At 39.4% G+C, this 27,811-nt stretch overlaps 1 protein-coding gene across 1 annotated transcript in view; it reads left to right on the top strand.

Annotated features, from left to right (window-relative positions):
• dscamb (Down syndrome cell adhesion molecule b) overlaps positions 1-27,811 on the top strand; it is a 128,437-nt gene that overhangs the window by 75,199 nt on the left and 25,427 nt on the right. The window contains exons 4-11 of the mRNA XM_008275951.1: positions 5,627-5,773; positions 6,252-6,530; positions 7,155-7,430; positions 8,920-9,216; positions 10,283-10,555; positions 13,439-13,717; positions 13,966-14,085; positions 16,360-16,539. Of these exons, the coding sequence (XP_008274173.1) occupies positions 5,627-5,773; positions 6,252-6,530; positions 7,155-7,430; positions 8,920-9,216; positions 10,283-10,555; positions 13,439-13,717; positions 13,966-14,085; positions 16,360-16,539 (1,851 nt within the window). The remainder of the gene's footprint in view (positions 1-5,626; positions 5,774-6,251; positions 6,531-7,154; positions 7,431-8,919; positions 9,217-10,282; positions 10,556-13,438; positions 13,718-13,965; positions 14,086-16,359; positions 16,540-27,811) is intronic.

The raw sequence follows: 27,811 nt of genomic DNA, 5'->3' as shown, positions 1-27,811 counted from the left end.
CCATTTATCATCTCTCTGTCTCCGCTGACCTGACTAGAACTGGGTCCCTCCTCACTGTGTCTGACTCACAGTTTCCTGAGAGCCTGTCCCACCTTCCTCTTTAAACAATAACAACACTTGACTCACCAACTCAACCTTTATAGAAGAATCTATTCTAAATATTTTTTACTTAGCCTTTTACATTCAAACTGGATAGCATCATATACTTAGAATAATATCAATGTTGCTTTCAGGACAACATTTTATTACAAGGCTTGGAACAAGTTGTTCAGAACAGTATTTCTTATATTTCTGTCTACAGTTTATGTTTGTGTTCCACAGAGCTGTTTTTTCACGCAGCTTCAAATGCTAAAAAATTAAGTTTATTACATTATTATTATTATTGGATCACACGCTGGACTACAGATGGTAATTGTGTGTCCAATTGGTACAAAATGCGGAGACTTTGTTACAAATTCGGCCTAGTTACTGAAATGTAAATTGTCAGCTAAGATCTGACCAGCTTGGCGCTCATTTAAATCACAGCGACTTCAGAGCGTCTGTTGGCAGTGAGGATGCTGTGACACTAGTTCATCTGTACGTCGAGGCTTATTTAGCCTGCTGAGAGTGAGAGCCCGCTGTTCGTATTAGATTCTGTCTCTGGCAAAGTGGGGATGATTAGATAAAGTGTGTCTGGTGGAGTGGAGCACTTTTTCACTTTACAGTAGCAGTGCCTGTGAATGAATGGAGAGAAGGACTCCACTTTCTGACAATAACACAGAAATATCTGTCCACAGGATTTTTAATGCATCTGGGAACTGAGGCCTCAATTATAGCCTTAATTAATCCAGAGCAGTTTATATACTCCACACTGCTACACTACAAGTTTACGATTCTTACATTTTAGTGTTTAAAAGACATTGTGTGTAATTTCTTACTGGCATTGTGAACAGCAATTACTCCTAAAAGCTGATGCAGTGAGCGAGTTAAAGACAAAGCAGAGGAATTAAAGAGGAGCAGGTTGCGGAGAAGAAATACAATACAATACAATTCAATACAATAGCTCTCATTTTGAATTCCCTCCCTACTGTAGTGTCCCCTTTGCCTGCACTTCATTCTGTCATAACACAATAACTGAGCTCTGACGTCTTAAAAGGCATTGCAGGAGCATAGAGGTGCTTGAAGAGAAAATTGCAGCAGCTCACAGCGGCTGGAGTGAAAGACCATTTTGTCTCACTCAAGATGGATTCCACAGTGAGATTTCAGAGGACCAGTACAGAATCAAAATGGAGAAGCCAGAAGGGAGGAGAGAAAAAAGGGAAAGAGGCAGTGTGTGGAGTGGACAGCTTTGGAGGAAATGTCTGAATTTTGTTTTTGCTGCTGCATGGTAATGTTTAGTTTTCAAGGTTTTCACCTTTGCTAGATGTAGTGTTATTTATTGGTCTTTTCTAGCTTTTTGGTGAATCATATGCAATCAGCAACAAGAAGTGCTCATATTTCACAATTAAAAGAAGCATTTATGTATACAGCTGTGTATAAAAGCAGTGAAAAAAATAAGCGAAACAGCAAAGGCAGTGATGAAATTCTTTTTTTTTTTTTTTTTTTTTTTTTTTTTTGTATCTGGCCTCCTCGACCTGTGAGAAGATTTCCTCTTACCAATCATCTTGCATACTGGCATGCATGCATGGCTGCCGGCATATTCACACACATACACACACAGTCTCAAGCCTCCCTCCTTCTCTTTATAGATTCCACTTGCTGGTTGCCCATCTAACAGCCCTGTATGTAAACCCGTGAAACCCCTTCAGGACATCAAATCCGTGGAATCTGTTGTCGGTTCTATCTAGGTCAATGCTTACGATAGCTATGCAGTTTTGTTTTGCTTCTCCCGCCTCTCTCTGTATCCCCCCTGTTTGCTTAACCCCACAAGGTTGACTTTCCTTTGCTTGTATAAACATCAAAAATGCACATAAAACGTAAGCATATTAAGCACGCCTTGCTTCTTTCATACATATTGGTCTCCAGTGGAATATTAAAAGATGTAGGGGTTTGATATTAACATTAGTGTATAATTTGATATTACATTTAGGTTATGTCTCTCTCTCTCTCTCTCTCGCTCTTTTTTTTTCTTTTTTTCTTACAGCTAATTGGTTTGGACAGTGCCATTATTAACAGTTCTGTCTGGTTACACTGTAACTCAACACGGCGCTGCAGCCGAGCACGGCGTCATGAAATATAGGAGAAAAGCTGCAATTATCGTGTGACAAACAGTTGTTTTCTCGCTGATCTATAGGGGATGATGTTACGTGACCTAAGGGAGGTTGCATCTAATTTGTTTACCCACACAGAAAAGAAAAATCCCCTGCACCTACTGGCCCATGCATTTTTTATGGGATTTTAAAATGTCTGTGGGGAAGGCCCCTTTGACCAAAAGCACAATAATAAATATTAAAATTCATCATTTCAGAAAGCTTTTCTAATTAATACTTTTGTTTGACTCCCTCCTGCCTTTTATCATAGATTTTTTTAAAAATACATCATACATGTTAACTCGCTGTTTTACACAAGAAAACCCACAGCTCCTCTTGTTCAACTTAAATGAATTACCCATTTCTAATCTGCTTTAGCTGCTCCCACACAGCCCCACACAGTTTGCTCTACTTTTGGATAAATTGCTGATATGACTGCCTTCAGACATGGGGTGCAATCAAAATCAAATATGGAGAGAGAATATTTTGCGAATCTAAGCAGTCAAAAGCTCTCAGACAATAAAACCTCAATCAGAATGACCCAGGAGTATAACAGTTGGGACGATTGAACGTTTCTCTTCCTTTTAATAATCTTTACGCGGGTGTCTGCTCACAGTCACAGTAATTGGATGTGAAATTTATTTTTCGGACATTCCTAACAAACCATGTGCTGCCATTCATTCTTGTACAGTGTGAAAAACAACTTCCACAAATATGAAAAGGCCAAGTCTGATTATCCATCATAGTAAACAGCCTCAATTTTACTTTGTCTAAGTTTGCCAGTTAATCATTTTCTGGTTCCGATTTTTCATGTGGGCACATGGTGTTCAGTGTCTATCAAATAACACACAAAGAAAGACATCAGAGGATCCTCCAGGAAATAATTAGTCATCAAACATGTTGCTTTACAAACTGTCTGTATCTATAAATCTGCACATCCAAGTCTTCTTGTTGTTGACATCTGTTCTGCTCAGCCAGCAGGTAATTTAAAGCCAGCAAAGTATTTGTAGAGTAAAATGCTTCAGCAATTTCAGTCTGAAATTAAATTATTAATAAGTGCCACTGTACCAGATCAGTTGTCAGTCATACTGCACAAGCCATGTCTGACTGATCAGGTAGCTTTGGGTCATGAGCTGTTCCTTTTTTTTACTCTCCACACTTTCCTATTTCTGTCATTTTGATCAAAGTTGATTTTTGTTTCATCAGTCAGTAGAACCTTGTTCCGCCACCCCTTATGTCTCTTTTTGGCTTGTTTTGTGGCCTTTCTGTTTTTGAGGCTTAGCGTGGGGTTTGCACCTTGTGGAGAATCCTCTGAGGTTGTGGTCATGAACACTTCTTCACCATGCAAATGATGATTTTTTTATTTATTTTTTTGCTTGTCTACAACACTTATGCTCCTCAGTCTACCAGTTTGTTAGACATTTTCCAGGTTTCTGTTTCAGACCCAACTGTTGATTTTGACAAACCACCTACATTTAATATCTCCCCTGACAGATCACCTTATTACTCCTCATAAATACAGACATCTCAATCTCAGCCCAGGAAATACTTAGTTTTCTGTTCAATTGCCTTATTAATATTGCTATTAAATACTTATTTGAAGCAGTTTTACCATTCTGAGTTTAACCTTCCTAACCCCAGGCAGTTTCTGGATGGTTTTTGCTCCTGTCACATTTTGTAACACTGTGGGCGCATTTTTCATCGTAATAAAGTCCTGCATCTCTATGGAAACAGCACAACCACAGCTAGAAGTAGAGACTTAAAAAGTATTTGTGCAAAATGACACAGTTATAATGCCATCAGTCATAACAAAGACAAAACTCTAAATTGAATTTCTTAGATAATTTATATTACAAAAAAAAATCTCTCTACATATTTGAGATATTTTGCTATTGGCATTTATTTTTTTTATTTTTTTGCCATAGTCATCTCCTGACTACTATGTGTGCAGGTCAGCCAGAAGTCCCAAAATTTTTGTCACATGACAGACATGGAATTTTATTTATTAATTTAGATTTAAAGTGTTTTATTTTTAATTTAATTTAAGTTTATTTTTTACATTATCTGGTTGCTGCAAAGACTTTACTTTTGGCAACTTTTTGAATGACACACTTAGAATAAAGTGATGTTGAAATATCACAATTTTAGGCTGGATTTAAAAATTACCCAAGAGAGAAGAAGAGTCACACATTTTTAGCAGATCATCGGAAAGTTAAAATTTGATGATTGTTTTTGTTTTTACAGTTTTGTCCTCTTAAAATATGGGACAATTTTGGCATTTATTTTAAAGATCACATGTCTTTCTTTCCCACTGATGAGTTTGGGGACTTAGTTCCATAAAACAAAACTGCTGAAAATAAAGCTGTTGCTTGATCAACTGAAAAAAAAAAATGTCCAAATGCTTGTGGATTAGACTACAAATATGTGTTTTTTTTCTCTGTATGTTTTCACTTTAGATTTTATATTTGCACACAGTGCACATCAGAGAGGAGAGTGGTTAAGAATATGATGACTCTTTTCAAAATTTGCCTAAAAATTCTAACATGTGCAACAATATTTTAACCCTGTGATGCCACCATACAATATTTTTCTTCTTGAGTCTGGCAACATCACCCATAGCTGTTTCTCCTCTGGCCCTAAAGGCTTCCTATGCTGCCTCTGTCTTAGCAGGCCCACCACTGCACATGGAAGACAATCTCCTGTAAATTGCTTTTTCAATCAGTTTTGACATCAATCTGCTCCCATGGGAATGTGGGCATCCATGTGATGGCGGAGAGGAAGGTTTCTTTCCTTATGGATGTTGACAACCCCACTCAGCCTGGTTTGATCTGCAGAATTAACATAATATTACCGTACTTCAGAAGTGGCTGTGACAGCCAAAGAGGGATTGGCTTTCTATTCAAGACATTGGCGCCAGTGAGGTTACTGCAGCAGCACAAAGACAAAACAATAAAAGCTGTTAAAGGTCAAACGCTTAAATTATACGTAGATCTGAATTTTCAACACAATTTGTGCACTATATGTTGGTTTATGGATTTATATTGTGTTCCCTAGTAATTTGTATTATAAGTTCAAGTATTTCCAGCACAGCTCACTGATCAAGTCCCGTTTAACAACAAATATCTTGTATCTATTGTTTATTTACATGAGATTCATGATTTCTTTCTTCAGCTTGCTCCAGTAAACTCTGTTGTGTTGTGCAGAATTAACACATAACTTCTAAAGGTTTTGTGTGCTGTGAGATTCAAACTTCAGCAGCACCCCGTGGAGAGAGAAATCCTTCAGTTGTGCCGGAGTGAATGAATTCTTTATACTGTAAATGTTGTTTTGATTCTACATAACAACCGCACAACTGCAGCCACTCATGTATTTCCACTCACTCTTCTTATCTGCTCCAGGACAAAGATATCTCATCACATCCACGGGAGCCTTGTATATTGTGGATGTCCTGCCTGAAGATGGGCTGAATAACTATCGCTGCACCACACGCCATCGTTACACCGGTGAGACTCGCCAGAGCAACAGCGCGCGTCTCATTGTGTCAGGTCAGTACTGGAATCAATTTAATTGCGAACATCATATATTTGCATATATTTGTCTTAGTCACTACTTGCAAATATGCGTGTGTATTTTGTGTGTTGTGTACTTTTGATTTTTCTACGTCTCTAGACAATGAATTATACATTACTTTTCCAGGCCAGGTAGTAACAAGTAAACAAACACTGCAGTATCTGTAGGTCCTTTTAGAAATTGTAGCATAGATTGATGAAAGGAAGTCAGCATGGGATGAAGAGAATAATAGAAAAGGGCTGATCCATGGTGCTATCTCTGTTTTAGCTTTAGAAACAATGAGATCCCTCCTGAAATTACAGGAGTACAGTCTGTTTCTGTCCTCTCCCCCACATAACAAAATATACAGTATATAGAACTGAATGTTGACCCCAAGAATCAATATTGGATTATACTGTCAAGCGCCTGGCAACGCTCACCACTAATTAACACTAAATTCTCTGCTCCTTCCAGACCCCACCAATGCTGAGCCAGGCATCTTGGACGGCTTTGACCACCGAGAGGTGATGATTAATCATCGGGTGGAGCTGCCCTGTAAGGCTTCAGGCTACCCTTCGCCCAAATACCGCTGGCTGAAGGACAACAGCCCTTTGGAGCCTGACAGTCGCTTTCGCCAGACCGTCACAGGGTTGCTGATAGAGAGCACGCAGCCCAGTGACTCTGGAACATATGTCTGTGAAGTATGGAACAGTTATGGCAACGCTGAGGTCATGGGCCGCCTGTACGTCAAACGTAAGTCTTTTATTAAAAGGACGAGCTCCCCTATGTTATCTGTAACAGAAGCTGCTGTACTCCAGCACAAAGTCCTTGTTAACTGTCCGTGACATTTATGACTGTGTTAAAGAGTAGTTGGCTAGCATGTTTTTCATATGGGTGAAGGAGATGTGACATATCAACTAAATGAAGCAATGAACTTGGCTGAAAAACATTTCCAGACACATACATTTTCATTACCTCTGGAAAAAAAATAACTTAGCTACAACACTGTATACATATATGTAAGTGATAAAAGTGATTCAATGAAACTAATGCACACTTAACGAGTTTACTGGCAAGTTAAATGAAATATTGTTCTGTTCTGAAAGTAAATGTATATTCAAATGGTGTGTTTTCTTCAAACCAACAGTCCAAACCCCAGAGATTTACTGTATATTCAGTCTTAATAATGAAATTAACAGATAAAAATACATTTTTCAAACAGTCAATCATTTCAGCTCTAACCTGCAAATAGTGATTACAACATTTTCCTCTGAAATCTTTTGTGGCTCTGATGGTCAAGTTTAATGTAAACTTACAAAAAAATTGTATTAAAAGTTAATTTGATAAACTCAATTTCTGTGATTTGTGTGTCCGTAGAGCCCTTGAAAGCAGTGGTCAGCCCTCGCAAGGTGAAAGGCAGCGTGGGTAGCAAGGTGTCTCTGTCCTGTAGCGTGAGTGGCTCAGATGAGTATGAGCTGTCATGGTATCGCAATGGAGAGATCATCTACCCCGGCAACAATGTTCGTTTCACTGGGCTGAATCGGGAGAACCTCATCATGGAGGGAATGTCGAAAAGTGATGGCGGAGCTTACCAGTGCTTCGCCAGGAAGGGCAAGATGTCCGCACAGGACTTTGTGCAGGTTATTCTTGAAGGTAAAATAGTTGCAGCACAAAGGCATCCATGCACACAAATGCTGACCATAAGCTACAGCGTAGCAGCTGTCTATGCATAATCAGTGAGTTAGCAGAAACAGATTCAGGTCTTGGAGATCAATACAGGGTTTATGTGTTAATGGCATGCTGCTGTGACTCTCTGCCACCTCCAGTGTGATCATCCCAGACTTCACAAACACATACAAAAACACATGTACACACACTCTTTAATCCAATATCTTACCTTGGCAGTGTTGCTTAGGCAACTGTCTCCTGTGGCCATGGGAGCTGTAAAAAGAAGATATTGATAATCTATAATCATGTGGAATAGACCTAGATTATCAGAGAGCAGCAGCAGGCAGACATAGACATTTCAAAAGCCAACTGCTCTCTGTGTCTGGGAGAAAAGTTCCTGGATCATAATGAAAAGCACCGAATGGTGAAGTCCTAACAAAAAGTCAGGATTTTTTTTCCTTTCCTTTTGCTGCCTTATAATTATTTCATTTAAAAAAAGTTGTTTTTGTTTTTTTTTTTTATAGCAAACAGTACTTACAGCAGTAAATGTACTTTAACATCTTCTCTTACACTCACAAACACTGTGGGTAAATAACAACAGCATCGTTTCAACTGATAAGTAAATGACTTTGATAACATGATATGACAGGACTTCATTACAGGCTGTGTGATCTGGCCTCTGATCTTGCTGCTATATGCACACTGACAAGCTTTTTTAGTTCTCAATGGCCTCAGGAAATGTACATTGCATATTTATTATAAAGCAAAACCATCAGATTTCAGCTCGTCCTTTGAGCAACCTGCTTAGTCTGTCTCTCCATGCACCACACCATACCAAGAAATATGAAAAAGAACACGACATTTCTTAGGAATGGGTTTAATCAGTTGACCACATGGTCCTGGTGGTCAGTACTGCAAACTCACGGTTGTTGTGAGGTCAAAAAAAGAAACATTCTCTTGGATTCGTGTTGTGAAACAATTTGTTGCTCATTCAAGTTCCTTTATAAGTCTACCGCTTGTTGTTTTTGGTCTGGGAATTGTTTAAGGTTATCTCTCTGTGCTCGCCCACACTTTCAGTCAGCCTGTTCACATATCCCTTACTGCCAAAGTTAGATTAACTAAACATCTATAAACGTAACTGAACATTTTACTGTGTCCAAACGGAGACATCATAGTAATGAGCTATTCTCAATTTTGATACCTTTGTCATTCCAAATACATAAAAATACTACAGGCAAATGTGTCATAGTGGTCTGAAATGCTGGTGCGATGTCGCTGGTTTCAGTCCTGCCAGGTACCAATGTTGTATCCAGTTAGCTTCACTTTCCTTCGTCTGTTGTTCACAAAAGGTTAAAATGACACCAAAAGTACATTATTCATGTCTGGATTACTGCAGTCTTACCATGAATGAATGCTTTCTCAGACACTTGTTTGATTTTGACTTCTGTTTTCTTCACCTCATCCCCCACTGCAGATGGTACTCCGAAAATCTTGTCGTCCTTCAGCGAGAAGGTGGTGAACCCAAATGAGCCCGTCTTCCTGGTCTGCAACGTCAAGGGCACGCCGCCTCCCAGGTGCAGCTGGTCGCTGGACGACGACCCTGTCATCAAAGACAGCCACCACCACCTGGGCCACTACGAGACCCACGAGGGCCACGTGGTCAGCCAGCTCAACGTCACACACACCCAGGTGCAAGACGGCGGGGTGTACCGGTGCACGTGCAGCAACTCGGCCGGGGTCGTGTACCACCAGGCTCGAATAAACGTAAGAGGTGCTTGTCAAATCAGCTCCTCCAAGAACAACAATACACATACCTGTCTGTCTCTTTGTATGTCTGTCTCTGTGTCTTTGCAGTACATGAGCAGTGTCTGTTGTTTGGATCTGAGAATTAGTTGCACTTTTTTTTAAGGATTTGTTGGATTTTTTTAAATTTTCATTTGTGTTCCTATCGATATATTACTTTTTCTTTATGTTTGGATTTTCCATCTTTGCACAGTAATTTAGTCGTATTATTAAATCCTAAATCACATTCACATATTAAGGTTGTTCTCCGATGATAGATTTTGCCTCAGTTTTTTTTTTTCCTTTTTACATGTTAGTGTCTTTTTTCTCTGCTGCTTGTGTATTTTTATTTTTTTTTATGTTGTAGCTTCGTCTTTTTCTCTTCAAATTATTACTGTGCTTTTCCAACATGCCTGTATTTTTAGGTCAAATGAATTATCCTGGTTTGCTGCTCATAAGCGTATCTGGATATGGTTTGTAAATAGCCAGAAGAAAAATATATTTCTTCTGTTTGAATCTATTTATCCGTGGTGTGCTTGTGTGTGTGAGTGAGTGTTCATGTGTGTCTGCGTCTGCATGTATTTACTCAAGCAGCCAATTCAAGTCTTCACGATCAGATGTTAAAGCGATTACTCTGTTTCCATTTTATGAGACACAGAATGAGGCGCAGAATGTATTACATTTTATGAGACGCACAATGTATTACAGCCGAGTTAAAAGTATCGCTAGTGCAGTGTTATTTAAATGTTTTCCTTCAGATGTTTAGCACACTTTAATCTGCTTGTCATTTCCCCGCCTTATACCTCGTTGTAAAGAAAAACAACAAAACTTTAAACAGCAGTTTTTCTGCATAACTTAGTATTTTGGTGCTAGGTACCATTTGTGAAGCTGAGGAAGGAAACCTTTCATGTTTAAATGTATAAATATATTTGGTGAGTCATGAGCCTATTTTCAAAAACACCCAAAATCAAGCTGCTCTTGTAATTTGATGTTAATACTAATGTCCCCTAAATGTCTTTATCAAGAGTTGTCTCTCAATCTCTGTCCCTCTTTAGGCCGTGCCAGCATTCGTCCAATGAAAAACATCACAGCAATTGCTGGACGGGATGCCTTCGTTCACTGCCGTGTGATCGGCTACCCTTACTACTCCATTAAGTGGTACAAGAACTCCGCGCTGCTACCATTTAACCACCGACAGCGAGCATTTGAGAACAACGGCACACTGAAGCTGACCAATGTGCAGCAGGGAGATGCTGGCGAGTATAACTGCAAGGTGATGGTCCAGCCAAACAAGATGGATTCCCAGAGCGTCCATGTTCGCGTGAGAGGTAAATCCTGTTAGGTTGCATAGTTGGTGGAGTTAAATGAGTTGTGCAACCTTCATATGTGATGGTTAAATTTAATCTTTTGCACAAATTGTTTAAAATATTGGGAAAGTCAATATATGTGAACTATACTCTATGCTAGAAAATATACTAATATTTTATTATTTGATAAACAGTGCAGTTTTGTAGCTGCCAGAAAGACATAGTCTGACTCACTGGATGTAGACTTCAGGTTTAAGCCTTCCATATATTCCACACATTTCACATAGCTTTCTCCTCCCCTTTCGCTATCTGCATTTAACCATATTCATTTTTTTTAGTTTACCAGGAGGTGCAGCCACACCATTCTCCAGTGTTGACTAAGCGCTGTAGAGATAAGTCTGGTTGTTCCAGACAAAGCAGGGCATTCCTCCAGTTTTCTTTCATCACATGTAGATACTTCAATGAATTTTTTGGTAGACATTTGGTGAAATGTGCTTTTTCCTTTTTTTCTTTTTTCTTTTTTTGCTAAGTGTTAAATTGCAAACTCAGTATCACTCTTGTATCACAAAGGGTATAGCTAGCAGCCTGTTAGCTAGCTCATTCTTAGTCACTCTGCCTACCAGCAACTCCTAAGCTCCCTAATGAATATTTCATATTTTGTTTAGTCTGTTAAAAACCTGCATGTAAAAAAAAACAAAAAAACATTTTAAAGCTACAGTATGCAGGGTTGTGGCCAAAAAGCAACCCACTCCCCCCCTTAAGGGCTTCATTTACAGTCACTCCTCTCAAACACACACTGCCTCAGCACAGCTGGAGGACGACTCCAGGAGAAAGAGAGCGTTGATGGGGAAAGGGATGCAGCACATCAACACTACCTCATACCTAAAAACACACGAAAAAACTAAATCACTACATTTGCAAAGCCAGTACAGACCAACTTTAGATACATACCACCATCTTTACTCACAACAAGGCTACAATGCAGACAGACAATAAACATGTAAGATACATGTGAATATACCCTGAGGAAACGGGTGAAAGATGGAGACCACAACAAGCTCTGAAAACTGTACAAACAAACCAACACGATCATCTGGAACGTTTAGCAGTGTAATATGTTGTATGTTTAGGTGGAAATGTAAAATGTGGCTACACTTTGCCATGCTTGTGCTACCTAATCACTAGCTTTAGTAATGCGTTGTGGTAGATTTCAATGACTGGATGGACAAAGTGTGCGCAACTAGGCATCTGTGTGTTTAGACAGGCATCCAATCATCTCATGCAAGCAAAATGCAGAGATTATATAGACTTTTTACAGGCCTGTAAGTGCCACAGATAACTGATAACTAAAGTGATAAGTGCACTTGATTTATTGGTTACTTTGATGATGGAAATAAACTTTCAGCAAATGTAACAAAAAATGCTTCTGGAGTACGCTGCATACTGCAGCTTTAATTCATAGATTTTGTTGCCTTTGAACAGAGTCAGCTAACTGCTCCCATTTGATGCTGAGTCAAGCAGACCGTTATGATATTATGTGTGTGTGGTATTGAACTCTAGCATTTAGCCAGAAAGCAATGTTTTTTTCTCAAAATGTTACAAATATATACCTTTAAACTGTCTCAAGTTTGACCATGTGTGATGTGGTGGTGAAGAAAACCCAAAGTCATACATTTTATGAAACTGAATTTATTGGAAAGTTTCAATTGGAAATCGACTCACTTTTCTTCCCCCTCTATACACACAGACTCAGGTGTATAAATAGATGTCACCAGACCTCCAAATTAATCTACCCCACATTCCTCAGTAAATACGTGTGGTTTATAAAGACAGTATGATTGCTGCTGATATTACAGAGCCGAGTGACTGATCTCCACTGAGATCTTACAACTGTAATCGGGAATACTGAAAACGGCTGCCCCATTATGCCCCCATTTCCTTCCGTCTGTACAGTATGTTAGGTTGTTGTCACTATATTACACTTTCCCATGGAGCGAGAGAAACAGAGGGAGAAAGAAAGTGAGAAGGAAAGAGAGAGTGATGATATAAAGCAACACTTCCCAGTGGTGCTATAGTGAGCGAGTGCATTTGTTAATTTACTCTGCTCATGCTTAAAATGCGGAAGTGTCTTTGGGGATCCCAGGAGTCCATTATCTCCACTTTGTTGTGAATTAAATAAGCTGCTAAAGTGCTGCTTATTTCACTGTTATTTGAACTCACTGGACACTCACACAGATGACTTGTGTGATGGCTGGAGATTTCCCAGAGAATTTATCACAGGCAATTTGAATAGATCTCATTGTATAACTGTGTTATTATATTATGCAGCCGCAGTGAGTTTGTTTCTGGATTCAAGCTCATGCGAGGGGCTTTGAGGACCCCTCAAAAATGAGAAGATATGTCTCAAGGGGGTTTATTGTCTAAATTGTTGAAATAAATAAATATACCTGTAATTAAGATTTGATTTCATGTCAATGGATAAACTATTAGAGTAGCCAGGCTGAATATAGGTATGCATACAGGTTAGCAGATCAATTGATGATTACTTACACATAAACAGAAATGATTTGCTTTTCTTACATTTCTCTTTCCAGCCAACCTGAATGAGTCACCTCAAAATCATTGTTGTTTTTTTTCTTCTGTTTCTTTGCGCTCGTGTAGCTTCTTCTGTTCAAAGGACAAAATGTTCCAGTCTGAGAATGGCAGGGAATTATTGCAGAATGTTTTGCTATTCAGGTCTTTTATGTTCTTTCAGTGACCTCTTTAAAGAAAGATAGTTAGACGATTGTAGGATTAGAGTGAAAAAAGGACACAGTCCCAGCCACAGAATCCAGGGAATTAAAATGGTCTTTGAAACTCTGGGCTGAAATCACATTTGATCTTTATTTCTTTTCCTGCCTGCAGTCCCTCCCTACATTCAGCCCTTTGAGTTTCAACGGTTCACCATCGGTCAACGTGTCTTCATACCATGCGTGGTCATGTCAGGCGACCGGCCCTTGGACATCACATGGCAGAAAGATGGACGGCCAATCCCCGTCAGCCTGGGTGTCACTGTGGACAACATTGACTTTACCAGCTCCCTGCGAATCTCCAACCTAACGCCTGACCACAACGGCAACTACACCTGCATCGCCCGCAACGAGGCTGCTGCTGTAGAGCACCAGAGTCAGCTTATTGTTAGAGGTGAGGAAGCACATAGAAACTGATTGCACATCTGATAATCTACAGTAACGTGCACAGGTTTTCATCTTAACCAATCCTAGCAGAAGCTAATTTCAGACTTTCGGACAGTTGCTTCTGTCTGGTTGCAGGTTAAACAGCTAGCTTAGTGTTTGGATAGTGTGAAAACCCATAAAACAGAAGCTCAATATTAAAGACACAAAAGATGTCATATGTCAGTGTCAACTTATTTTTTTTGTGTCTATGTACAGTTCCTCCTCAGTTTGTGGTTCAGCCTGAGGATCAAGATGGGATCTATGGGAAAACTGTGACTCTGAACTGCTCCGCTGAAGGCTATCCCCCTCCGACCATTGTTTGGGAACACTCCAAAGGTACATTAAACACAATATAAGTAAACAGTACTGTACTTTCCATATGTACTGACAGTGACACACACATAAACTTGTGAAAATGGTCATTTCTGTTGCGCTCAAAACACAGAGAAATGTTTTTACATGTGAGTGGGTTCCATTTGCTTCACCCACATCCAGTGTATATGGGTGTGAATGCATAACACACACAGCCATTTGCACTGCAAACATGGGCTGGGGACTTGCAGGGTCTCCACCTGCATCATTAGAAAGTCATCAGAGAGAGATGGAGACAGACCGAAGCAGACAGTCAGACAGACAGGAAGGCAGCAGGTGAGTTCAGCCACTTGAGCAGGGCAGATGAAGAGGGGCCCCAGATGTTTGCTCCATCATCCATATAACCAGGGATGAAAGCTTCACCAACAGAAGGACAACAACCAATGAGGAGTGTGTGTTTGTGTGCGTGTGTGTGTGCTCAGCCCCATGATCAAAGGAATGAAAGAATCAGATCTGTTTTTCACCCTTTGATGGGATTTGTGTGTGCGCGTGAGCGTATGTGTGTGCATGTGAGACAAGCCGGCCTCATGCCTGATTAGCACTGTCTGACCAGTGCTGATCAGTATGTATGGAGAGATCAGGCTGAGCAGTGTGTGTATCTCCTCACTTGTAGTGTTTGAGACAAGCTTTAGCAATCCTAAGGGAAGCACCACAAGGTTCAGTTAACCAGCCGGCAGGTTGGTTTTATGGTTTTTGGGGCCTTTGTCACATATTTTTACTTCAGTTTTTTTTTTCCCACACCCTTCCTGTGGCTCTATGATATGTTGTTACACAGGATATCAGTCAGAGCAAAGGAGCAATGAAAATCACCTCAGAAAAAATGTGGCTTGGGAAGCTAATGTCTAATTTGTTGTAAACCAGAGTACAGTTTGTCTAGAGAATAGCTGTCTGGCATGCTTTTACTGCAACAGAAGTAGCTAAGAGCCAGATGAGTGTCTCTGGGAGATATGGAACAGTAAGTAAAGGTCAACTGCTATTAGCATAACGACTAGCACTATATGGATATGCAAAATCCATAATTCAAGGAAGAACACATCTACCTCCCGCTCCCTCTCATTCAGAGCCAGGGGAGGAGGAACAAAGTCACCACTTGACCCTTTGCTAGCCATGGCCACTTGACTGCATTTTAATTAAAAAGCAAAAACCCACAGCTCCCTAAATGGCCTAATCTGTGCACGCTAACTTTAACACAAGCTAATGCAACGTCTGGCTCGGTTCACTTGTGTTTAATACTACATGAGCAAGGTGGAATACGATGCTTTCATCACTTTTAGAGCAGACTGTTCTGAAGACATTAGCCTTATAATTCAGTGTTAGTGACATTTCCTACAGATCTAAGGCTGACACTGCAGAATGAAATACTGTATTTTTTAATAATAAAAGAGGGATGATTACATCATTTTCTAACAAAAAGATAGAGATTAATTACACACGGGTGGCAGGCCAGAATATGTCGAAGATGTCAAGTCCAATTATGTAACATCATTCATAGGTGGATTACAAGTGTCAGCCATAGAGGACTTTTGAGAATTGAGAATAGTGCAAAACTTGCTCTCAAAGCAGACAAATCCAAGCCTTGCAGATTTGTCTGCCCTCACTTAGATTACACAGAAATGCTATGTTTTTAAGGTCATTTATGTATGTGTTCTTTTGATTCCAGTCATTTTACAAACATGCAGTAAATGCAAAGATTAAATCCAGACAGAAAAACAAAGAGTCAGAAAATCCTCATCTAACTTCAGTGGGCATCTCTAAATCTCACTGGCCAGGCGCAGTGTTCAAGGCCAGCTTCAATACAAGGCCTCTCTCTGCTCTCCTTCTGCCTGTTGTTCCTCAGCACCAATCTGCCGTCTTGTTAAACATGAGCATTATGTCTATTCTGATTGCATCACACCAGCAGCTCGGTCTGCTCAGCAGCTGTTTGGCGATTTAAGGATTTAGGCCTGGTGTTAAGAAACATGTTTACAATCCTTCCTAAATCTGACAGGCTTTGTCATCAAATCTGTAAACACAGGCGCATGGTCAAATAAATGCGCATGCACACACACACACACACACACACACAGACATTAGGTCATCTTAATATTAAGTATTGTTTGCTTTTTTAGTTTCATTTTTCATCATTGAATTTGACAAAGACGTAGGCATGTATCGTGTGAGCGATATAAGTGTTTATTTTCTCAATATTTACAACATCTCTCCACCTTCCTTTGTCTTTCCTCCTCCTACTTGCGCTAGGTGCGGGCGTCCCCCAGTTTCAGCCCATCCTTCTGAACAGTGGCTCTCGTATCCAGCTGCTGAGCAACGGTTCACTGCTTATCAAACATGTGCTGGAGGATGACAGCGGGTTCTACCTGTGTAAGGTCAGCAACGACGTGGGAGCTGATGTCAGCAAGTCCATGTACCTCACCGTCAAAAGTAAGAGCCTGTGTCTGATGCACTATCAATAACAACTGATGGACAATAGAGGCAATTTACAAATGACTCTTAATATGTTCAGTAGACAAGCTCTGCAGATTGTGACCAAACTGAGCCTAGAACACATCTGGCCTCATCAGTCCCATACAGTGTGCAGTTATGGTTAGAAAACACAAGGTAATTTTGAAAACACATCAGCAGTAATTATTTCAATAAAACGTGTTATAAGTGAAGGTGACAACAGAACAGATCCTTATCCACAACAACAGTCTGTTGAAATAGCGGACCAGTACAATAAAAACTCTAAAAGACCAGGAGCTGCTAAACATTTTTCTGTATAAATCTTTTTTGTATGAAGAGAACTGCTTCCTTCCTTCAGACCTTCACCACATTTTTCTACTGAGTATATGTAAACACGCTTGTGTTTTGGTGTGCATGTGTGTTCCTGTTGCTCTCCGCAGTGGTTAGTACGTTAATGTCCGTGAATACAGGTCTCCTGCCTCCACTGAGCATTAGTATGTAGCTCCCCTATAGAGTGAGGAGTGGCTCCTTATTTTCATGGTGCTTATATGCGAGTGGGGCTTATTTTCCCTTTGCTACAGTTATCAAACTGGAGCACGAGGTTCCCCGCTGATGGGCAGCCCTCATTCTGGCTCTGTTTGCACTCCATCTCTTTTTCTTTTATTCCTCACTAGCCCAAAGTCTGATATACATACAAAAAAACAAGCCTACAGCTTTACACAGATCATGAAGTCGTTCTGGTGGCTTAGAGGTCAGGTGTTCAAAACATTCTGTATCTGACCTTGACCTCCGACCTCTCTGTTGAAGAGCACCAAAGAAAATAACTCTCTTCTTCTGGGTAAATCTCTACTTTTTATCAGTAATATCAGCTGGCATGTCACGGATATTCATGTGTCACTGTAATTAAGCCTCGCAGTGTACAAGGCTGAGAAGCTGTCAGTGCTGCAGCAGCAGACTCATAGACGAACACACTCTGTGTTTTCATAGGTCAGTTTGCTGACTGTGGCACCCAGTTGCTATGCAGCAAAATGACCTATGGCTGTACTAACCTTTTTTCTTCCATTTTCTACCACGCAGAGTGCAAATACTGTGGCTGCAGCTGCAGTAGGCTCAACTCTCAGTCGCATATCAAACTCCAGACATTGATTTTTAAGAAATATATTTAAACTACAGAAAATTACAGTGAACAAGTTCTAGTGGCATACAGGATGTTTTAACTTATAACTGAAAAATGCAGATAATAAATTGGACCTGCATTTCTTCATGATGTGCTTGTGCATCTCTTGGACTCCATTATACCAATATGCGCCCTTCAGGGTCAAAGAGAAAGCTAAACAGGTTAGACTGAGATGATATAGCTCAGTAATCTAATCAGGACTGTTGGTGCATTGAACCATAGTGCAGATCTTCTCTTTTTCTCTTCTCTCTGACCTTTTTGTTTTCGGTCTTTTAGTCCCTTAGTGAGGTCATCTTGCGATGACAGGAGTCCACTGAGAAAATATGCAGCAGCAAGAAGAGTGTTAGTGTTTTTCTGGGTGACTAAACACCCGTCATCTCCATCTTTACCTGTTCTATGTCAGTGTTTTGTGGGTTTTTGTGTGTGGTACACGGTGTGCTATAGAAGTGGACAGTAATAGGATTGCACATGCGTCAGGATTGCAGGAGTTTATGGGCCCAATCAAACCTGGTGTTGTGGCCTTGTTTTTGTTAGTGTGTGTACAGGCAGTTTACACAAATGTAAAGCAGATGAGATGGATATTGAAGTGTATTTTCCTCACTCTGCTCCATTGCCTTGACACCAATCACTGTTTGATCCACTCTGCTGAGACTTATCTGCTATTGGACATATGTGTGTGTGTTTAGAGGAGATAAACAATAAATAATAAATACCTACAGGACACGACAGAAAGAACAGTAGTCTGTTTATATAGTTTTATTGGTATGCATTTTGCAGTGATGTAGAAAATGAGGGTGTGCGAGAAGTAAACAGAAATTGCATGCATAGTTTCAGTTTCATTGGTCTTTATAGTGAGTTGTATAATCTACCATAGTAGTGAGTGTGTGTATGTGTGTGTGTGTGTGTGAGGGTTGACCCGTCAGATGCACTCTGCTGTTGCTCCAGGCTACAGTTTCATGTTGTTCTCGGCTCTATCAAAGGGAATTTTGACAACTTCTGTGCTGAATAATGTAGGCTTACTTCTCATAACTAGTAGTTTCATTAACATGAACTGTAATGGTAACGGCATTTACAGCTTCTGTTATTTACGTTAAAATAACACGTTGTTACATTGAATAATTAATTTACATATTTTCTACTAATTTGATGGAAATTAATTATGAGTCGTCACTTTTCATTCTATTTTTTTTTCTCACCACAAGTTGAACATGGTTGTGTACAAAGCGAGCAAAGTAGGACAGTAAATGTTTGTTCACTTCATAACTGTAGTTAATGACAAGTCAATGAACTATTCCTTTTTTGTATGAGATACACACTGACTGCATACAGTATCTGTCCTTACTGTTAAAAAACTGTAATGATTTTTTAAGCTATCTATTTCGCTCTGTAACTGTTGAACAACTCACCTGCACAGAACCTCCTCCTTTGACCAAGTGATTCTCATCACTAAATATGCAGGCATACAGTAGTATCAATAAATGCCAGTCCTAGTAATCCAAGCCGTGTTGCAGGAGCTTGTAATTTTGTCTACTTCTTGTGATATTTCTGCAAAACAATTGGTACATTTTGACAATCGTCAAGCATAAACCTGCATAAAATTATTGAGGTCAGAAAAGTGTTGTCTGGATAGTCCTGCAGTGGGCTAGTGGACTGCCTCTCGCACAGCCTCGGCTAGGCTAGGTTTCAGACCCCCAAGACCCTCTACAGGATAAGGCAGGTATAGCTATTAATGGGCTGTTATCTGCTGGTTTATGCAACTGTAATTATTTGCTTCACTATAAAATTTGCAATTTTATATATAGTCAATATATAAAGTCTTCCATTTACTGTTATTTTGATCTGATATCTGCTAGTGCCTGAATGCTGGTGGATTTTTATTGATGATATACCAGCATCTTCAAGAATTGAAAAAACAAACAAACGTAACAACACTATGGTTTACATAAACATAACAACGTTTTTCATTTAGCATCCCTTATTTTTTGTGCACAGTGGGACATTTTATAGTTGTCATTGCACCGTGGCTGATAAACTATTTAATCGTGACATTACTTCTAAATGATCTCAAGCATATTTCTGCGCTGCACTTTCTTGTTATTTATTGGCCGACATAGTGTGTGTACTGATGCCAGTACTGTATGTCTGCAAACTAATATCAGTTAATATATCAGTTTAGCCGATTTATCAACCTTGGTCTGATAAATAGTAATATGGAAAGCTGGCGTCAAGTCAAATCAAATGTGGGAACAGTTCTCTTTGTACGCTATGTACATTTACTCCTGAATACTATTATTCTTGCGGTGTCATTTTAAACCGTCTAAGTTATTTGTGATTCAGTTAGCATTGATATGTCATCTTGGCAGTTGGAATAGTTCATATTACAGGAAACCCTAATATGTTCTTTGAGCCTGTGATAATACTTTGTGCTGTTCTTCCTCTGCTGCCATTGGCTGCTTAGTCATTATATGCTGGCTCAGCCACATGTTCGTCACTCATCAACAGATCATATTTCACATTTTAAACCCCAAAACGTACTTACACACTCAAGATGCTTTCTATAAAAGTGTACTTAGTCGCATGAGTGGTTTGAAAAAGGGGGACCATTACTGTACTCATATTCACTCGTACCATAATGCCCATAGTTAAGTGTTTGTGTGTGCACTTGTGTATAATTACACATTTCGTGTTATTTTTATGCATGCATTTGTTTTTATACATATTGAAAGCAAATTTTATTACATCTGTGTTTGTGTATCCATGCATGGTGCATTGTGTGCATTCCGCTTGCATGCAGTGTGTGCAGTTGTGTGGTGTGTGTCTGTGTGTGTGTGTGTGTTGAGACATTAGAACTCTTGAGTGCATTTCTGCCTCATTTAAATCCGTCAATACCTCAATTAGAAGCCGACGTGGGGCTCAAGGGATGAGCAGTCTGCATGTTTCTCTGCTTTATTTGCACTCTCAGTCTGTCTTTGTTTCTCACACATCCAGCAATGAGAGAAAGATTAAAAAGATAAATAACACATTATTTTTTTCATTTTCAACCCTTGTTCATTTGCTGGCAGCTGTTTGTGCCATCCAAGTGTCTAAATCTGCTATTGCTGCCAACAAAGCATATATTTATTTGCCATTACAGATCAGTTTTTAGCTTTACTGAATCACAGTGCTAACAAAACTGTTCAAATCTAATGAATATTGGAATAAAACATCATATTTTAAAGTCTTTATACATGAGTTTGCTGTTAGTCCTCTTACTAAGTCATAATATCACAATTGTGAATTCTGTTACATGTCAGCTGTTGGACTTGTGTAAAAACAGCACAATTTTTGGTGCTTTAAAGAACTAATGATCTTTTTAATGAGTGAAATGATACCACAAATACAACTTAATTCAAAAAGCCCTTTATACCCTCAGGCTAATTAGCTTATGTCCACAGTGTGATTTTAAGCAGGATTAAAGTATATCTTAGCAGCCATACAGCTAACAATTATCAGTTAGTCTGACAATTATGTTCTTGATTCATTTACTAACTGCTGAGTCTATGAATTGTCAAATAAATAGTGAAAAATGTTCATCATATACGATTTGCGATTATTTATTCATTTATTTATTGAATTTTTCACAACCATTCAGTCACTCTTCTCCAAAAATGTAATTATTATGACAGGAACCTTTTTTTTTTTTTTTTTAACTTTTTTCAAGTGAAAAGACTTCATATGATGGTGTCTGTTTAATTACCCTCACCTAAACTAAAAAACAAATAAATAAACAGCATAAAAGTGAACATTGAGCAGTGCGTTTATCTGATTTAACTTAAGCTGCAACATCCTGTGCTATCTAGCTTCCATGCAACTTTAGCCGAAATCTTTTAGCCTGATATCATGTATCAAATACATTTTCAAGAAACCTTTTACACACTTCACATTTTAAAACAAGTCAAATAACAGCATTAAAAAGTCAATGTCAGTGGATGCCAGCTAGAAACGAGAAGCTGCTTTTGTCTACCTCTGTTTAAGATCGCTGAACGTAATACGTGCTTTAAAAAGAAATTACAAAACAAAAGTTATCATTGTAAAAACCTGACCGATTTTAAAAATGTTGCTATTTTAGCTTGAAACGTGACTGGAACTATTTAACGACCCGTGTGCAGGATTTACTGGCATCTAGTGGTGAGTTTGCAGGTTGCAACCAACTGAGTACCCTTCCCGAGAACCTATGGTGATTGCCACTTTAAGGTAAAAACACTAAAGGTCTTCTCTGCACTCAGTGTTTGAATTTTCTGTTCGAGGCTACTGCAGAAACACTTTATTGCAACATGGTGGGCTCTGTAGAAAAGACCACCTACCTATGTAGACTTGAGGAGTCAGTCTAAGCTAATGAAAACACTATGATTATTATATTCACGCAATTATACGCTAATGAAAACATAACTATTAATAGTTTACTCCTTTTCTGCTAATTCCCTAAACCCAAATAGTGGTTCTTTATTTAGCTATCAATTAGTTGTTTCAGCCACTTATTTTTTATTTTATTTTTTTAAGAAGCAGTGACAATTTCACCACCAAGGTAACTGTCATTAATTTAAAAAGTATTTGTACAAAAGATTTTGTGTGAAGCCATAGTTGTCTCAAACAGTGTTTAAGGTTTTATTATACAGCGTTTATCGTTGTAATAGCGATTCCTCCTCCACACAGCTCAGTGACAGAAAGTCAGGCACAATGAGGGGAACCTGACAGTGTGGTCAAAGGCTCCGAAAGGGTTCACCTCTTTGTATTTTTATCTTTTATCCCTTATCCCTCTATACCTCCCTCTCTTCCTTTCTGCACTTTGCTGTCTTTGTTCCCTCTCTTTTCCTCCTCTCTCTACCCCCTCAGCTCTCCCCTTCTCCCTTGTCTCCCCTCTTCCCACTCACACTTTCTCCTCTACCCGTCCGTGTTTTATTACCAGGCCCCTGTAATATTGCTGGATATTAAAAAATATACATCAACTGAGCAATTACAGGCTATCAAAAAGAATAGGTTTAGCCCGGGGCCCTGCAAGTGCTGCACGGTAGATGCATAGAGATGAGATGAGGAGGAAGCGAGTGAGAAGCCCTACCTTAGCTCAGGCCACTGAAGCACAACCGAGATCAGTGAAGATTGTATAACATTTTCGGTACTGCATTGTACTACATGTTTCATTCACACATATACACACAAACACAAGGTCAAAGAACGGTTGAAATATCTCCAAGTGCACAGAGATGTATTCATATATACATATTCATCATATTCATACATAGGAACATACTGTACACACACCTACGCACACAAACATGTGCTCATACATACAAATAGAAATGATGAATATTGTCGGATTTCGTACAGGAACATTAACACACACATACAGTCTTTTGTTCTGTCATTGTGTGCCCTTTCTAGAGTTCTTTCCATGAGCAAACATGATCCTCGCTGATGTTAACTTGCTCTGCCGAAGCCTCAGATTTAGATGGAGAAAATAGCCCCTGTTAAGGAGCAATAACATTTAGAGAAGGGGCTGAGGAGACTCTGTTAATAGGACTCACTTAAAATTCATAGTTGCTATGCAAAATAAATCAGCGGTTTCCTGCACGGGGGCAGTGGGTAAGGGAATGATGGTGTACGGAGCGAGGGAGAGGGAGGGGCTGCAAGTGAATAAGAGATGAGGTTTAAACGTTGGCAGTCCCAAGTCTGACACACACACAAAAGCCCACAAACTACGCGCACATGCATCCAACACATGCACAAACACATGCAAGCAGCACCCTCTTTTGATTTTTGCTGGCTGCTTCAAAGAAGGAAATGTAATGTGAGAAAAAAAGACAGCACCTTGTTGAAGGAGTCTGTGTGTGTTTATTTGTGTGGGGGATTACTGTATGTGGTATATGTGCTCGAATATGTGTGTGCTCGTTATCTGTCTTGATTTGAATTTACAGCTTGCAAACCAGAGACAAAGTAATATAGCACTACAGATGATGTTATTGTTAGATATTAACTTATCACAGCTATACAGGAATCAGCATGCAGACATTTCAAAGACCAATTTAAGATAATTTAATAACAGTGTTACCATTAAATAGTTTTCTGCTGGAGGGCACATGCAAATTGTCTTAGCCATGATAGTGGTTGGTCTGTTGACCGGCAGGTTGGTCACCTGCTTTTGTGAAAGTGGGGAAGACGTTCCCATTTGTAGTTTTATGTAAAATGTTTCAACCACAATTGGATGGACTGTCATGAGGCCCTCCTCAGGACAAGTGGTAGTAACCTTGGTAATATTTTAACTTTTAATCTAGTGCCGTTGTCAAATCAGTTGTTTTATTCATGCAATATTTTGGTTTATGATCACATGCCTGCAAATCTTATGGCATTCCCAATGGCTGTACTTTGCTGTATGTTGTCTCGAGTGCTAGTTGGAAAAGTTTTGCACAATAACCTGATTTATATCCACTACACATCAGTTTTTTAAAATTGCTCTTATTAGCACATTAGCAAGCTGACGTTACCGTTTAGCTCACAGAACAGCCTGACCAATTTGAAACTGGTTAGACTGTAACATGTGTCTAATGTAGTTATATCTATATGCAACACTGAATGATAAATAGCCATGGCGCAAAACACAGTCGCAGCCTTTTTCAGCCTGGGTGAGGTTTAACACATCAGGGTAATTCAAACACCATCAGGCAAATTGCCATTCACACAAGTACAGTATAATAAATGATTAATTATAATTTCAAGTACTTTAATTGACTTGTGATTGTCTAACCTTCCTGGCACTTCTAGTGCAATCAAACCGTACCAGACCAGTGTCTGTTTGACGCCAAAACAAATGATTAGAAAGTTATCTACAAATGCTGTTTGACCCAGGGGAATACTGCATGTGTGTGGAGGCATGTGTCTACACTGTGTTTTCTGTTGGGTTTTTTTGTGTCATTGCCTCTGTTTCAGTTTGCATCTGTTTGTATACATGCATCCCCTATTTTTTTTCTTGTCAGTGTGCACAGATATTGTGCGTGTGTGTGCAAGGCCAGCATCTCTTTATTTGTCTTGATTTTTTGCATTTCTGAATGTGAATGGGTCTGTGTGTGTGTGTGTGTGTGTGTGTGTGTGTGTGTGTGTGTGTGTGTGTGCATGTGTGTGTGTGTGTCTTTTTCCGTGCGTGTCCGTGTACGTTTGAAAGCGTGTGTGCCTGTGTGAGACAACAGCACGGCCAGCGGACTTGTCTGCTGTGTATGAATAATCAAAGTGGTCTCTCTCATCATTAAATCATCGCTGTCCTGGTGGGAGCCTGAGGAGGGAGATGGAGTGAGAGAGCGAAGGAGAGAGCGAGGGATCATAGTTAGCGCTGCAGGGGTACATGCTCTCTCTCTCTCCTCCATCGTGTACTGTGGCTGAGATGTGTCATGAGCATGAGTCTTTTCTGCTCTCTGTGCTCGCCCACTTAGCTCCCCCAGACACAGCCGCTTGCATACGCACACATTCATACATATGCACGCACAGTAAAACACTCATGCACACAGACACTTTATTCAGGAGTGTACAGACATTCACGCTCTGACTCAAACACACATGTTGCAGGCCTGCGACCACTGCTACACAAGTATCTGCCACATGTAGCTGCCATTACTGTGCCATTCAGTGGCACAGTATTCACTCCAGCATGTTTTTTTTGTTTTTTTCAGATGGTATATAATACATTTCATACGTATATAAAGATTGGTCTGTGTAATGTAAAAAAAAAAAAAGACTGTCTTCTGACAGAAAACAAGCAACAATTTTGGTAGCTGACTGTCTAAACTTACTCATGTCAATTAATTTAGATTAGCAGTTTCCAACATTACGATATATTGAAACATAGACTATATATAAAGATGGGTAGACCCGTTGTGACGTCACCTGTTGGTTTCCTGAAAAACAGTTTTGGAGCTCAGTGTGGTGTCTCCGGCCGCCATCGTGGCACTGACTGACTCCTTTTAACTTTCTGCTAATCCATAAATGAGCAGAGAGATGAAATATCAGTGCAATGAAGTGGGCCATGCAAACATCTCCAGGGCATGTACTTTCCTGTGAAAGTATCCAAGTGTCACTCAAAGCAACCCCTAAGTATGTATAACTTTAAGTCTTAATGGAGTTTAGACACATCAGTTACATAGAAAGTAGCCCCCTATAGAAATGACCTGTAGATATCAAAACAGTTAATTGTTCCAGGCTGTAAATATGTACACTTCTGTTGTACAGTTGAGCATTTTAACATTGGGGTGTGTGGGCATTGACTTGCTTTTTGAATCAGCCTCTAGTGGCCATTCTAAGAACTGCAGTTCTAGGCACTTTAGCATTGGCTGTATTTTTAGCTTTAACTGTGTCCACTTAGATAAAACTCAGTCATTCACAGAGAATTATCACAGACTGTAGTCTCCTTCTTTACATGGCTTTATAGTATCTTTAAGCCCATTGTTTTAGTTGAAAACCCACCTGCCCATTATTCATCAACAGATAGACAAAGTTATCAACTAGCCAATTGTGGAATTTAAGGACAAGACATTTCCCTCAAGATATGATGGAAATCAAACCAGATCCAAAAAAAAACCCTGAATATTAGACTCATATTCCACAGAAATCGATGCCCATGTTGGTCTGTATCTGTAAGATGTGTATATAGGCCACTCTTTACTTTCCACTATATTCTATTTTCTAATTTTAAAAAACTTTAAAGAGCTCCTATAATATTTTGTTTTATTTTTTTTTCATATTTGTTAGTGTGTTATAGCTTTTTAGTTCATGTAAAATTCTGCAAACTTACTAAGCCCAAAGTCCATGTTAAAGGAAGTCATTCTCTCTCAAAGAAAATACTGTTCCTTACATGCCTGAAACATCTTGTTTACTGTCCAGGCCTTTCTGGCCTCTCCGTGTTACTTATTTACATCATGTAACACATTTTTCTAACGAATCCCAAACTGCTACTTTAGCACGCCCTCAAACAAAGAATGAGCAGTTACACTACATTATCATTGGTTTCCTCACTTTTATTAGGACAGCTGACCAATCAGAGCAGACTGGGCTTTTTGGGAGTGGAGCCATAAAGAGATAGGCGCTAAAACTGAGCTTTTTAGAGGGAGTATGTAAAGCGGTGCTGTACAAGTAATATACAATGTACAGTTTTTTAAAAAATAATTCAAAAAAATTCTTGTTTTTTTTAACATTGAGGAATGTAATCATATTCTAGTAGACCCCAAAATGAAAATGTAATATATAACCCGTAAATGTGCATAATATGGGACTTTAAACTAATCAAATACAATCAAATACATGTAGCTTTGAGGGGATTTCAATGATAATTTTAACTGACAAATGTTGATGTAATTTGACTTACTTAGGTTGTCCGAAGATTATACGTTATATACATCTGACAGCAATAAGATCATTTGAAATGTTTTGCCCGCATTACAAGATATGTAATAATGACTGAGATAAAGTCCATTTTTTGATTGATGAAGAGTACCATGTTCATTCAGTGCAGAAGTTATTACAGCGTAATCCATTTCAGGAGCTTCACACTTTAGAAATCATTACAGTGTGAATAGCATGTGAAAGTCTGAGTGTTACGATCAAGAGACAGCTTCATGTAAGTAGAGAGAAAAAGACAGAATGAAAGAAAGTGTGAGTATGAGAATAGTGTGAGTGTGAGTGAGAGACGTTTGCAACATATACTCATTCTGCAGAGCGACACACACTCACACACAGGCTAGATGTGTTGCTAATGAGCCTGGTGTGCGGTTACGGCGTAGAGCCAGACCGGCTCCACACTCAGACCGATGGGAGTTCAGTCAGGAGTCACTGCTTTTTTCTCCATTCCTCTGCCTCATCTTCAGACAGCAGCACGTTACCGTTCGCTGTCGTTATCAAAGCAGGCACAGGCTTACCTGAAGGGATCCTTTTCAATCTCTAAGTATTGCGGGAGACAGCCAGACTCAAACATGAGTTCATGATGGTCCCTGGAGTGTTTAAATGGTTGTCATAATTGTCAGAGAAAAAGCAAGACTGAGTTTTCTCAACGTAAGACAA

Source organism: Stegastes partitus, unplaced genomic scaffold (genome assembly GCF_000690725.1).
Source record: "Stegastes partitus isolate 25-593 unplaced genomic scaffold, Stegastes_partitus-1.0.2 Scaffold62, whole genome shotgun sequence".
NCBI lineage: Eukaryota > Metazoa > Chordata > Actinopteri > Pomacentridae > Stegastes > Stegastes partitus.
The sequence above is the reverse complement of the archived record's forward strand: the minus strand, read 5'-3'. Positions and strand labels throughout refer to the sequence as shown.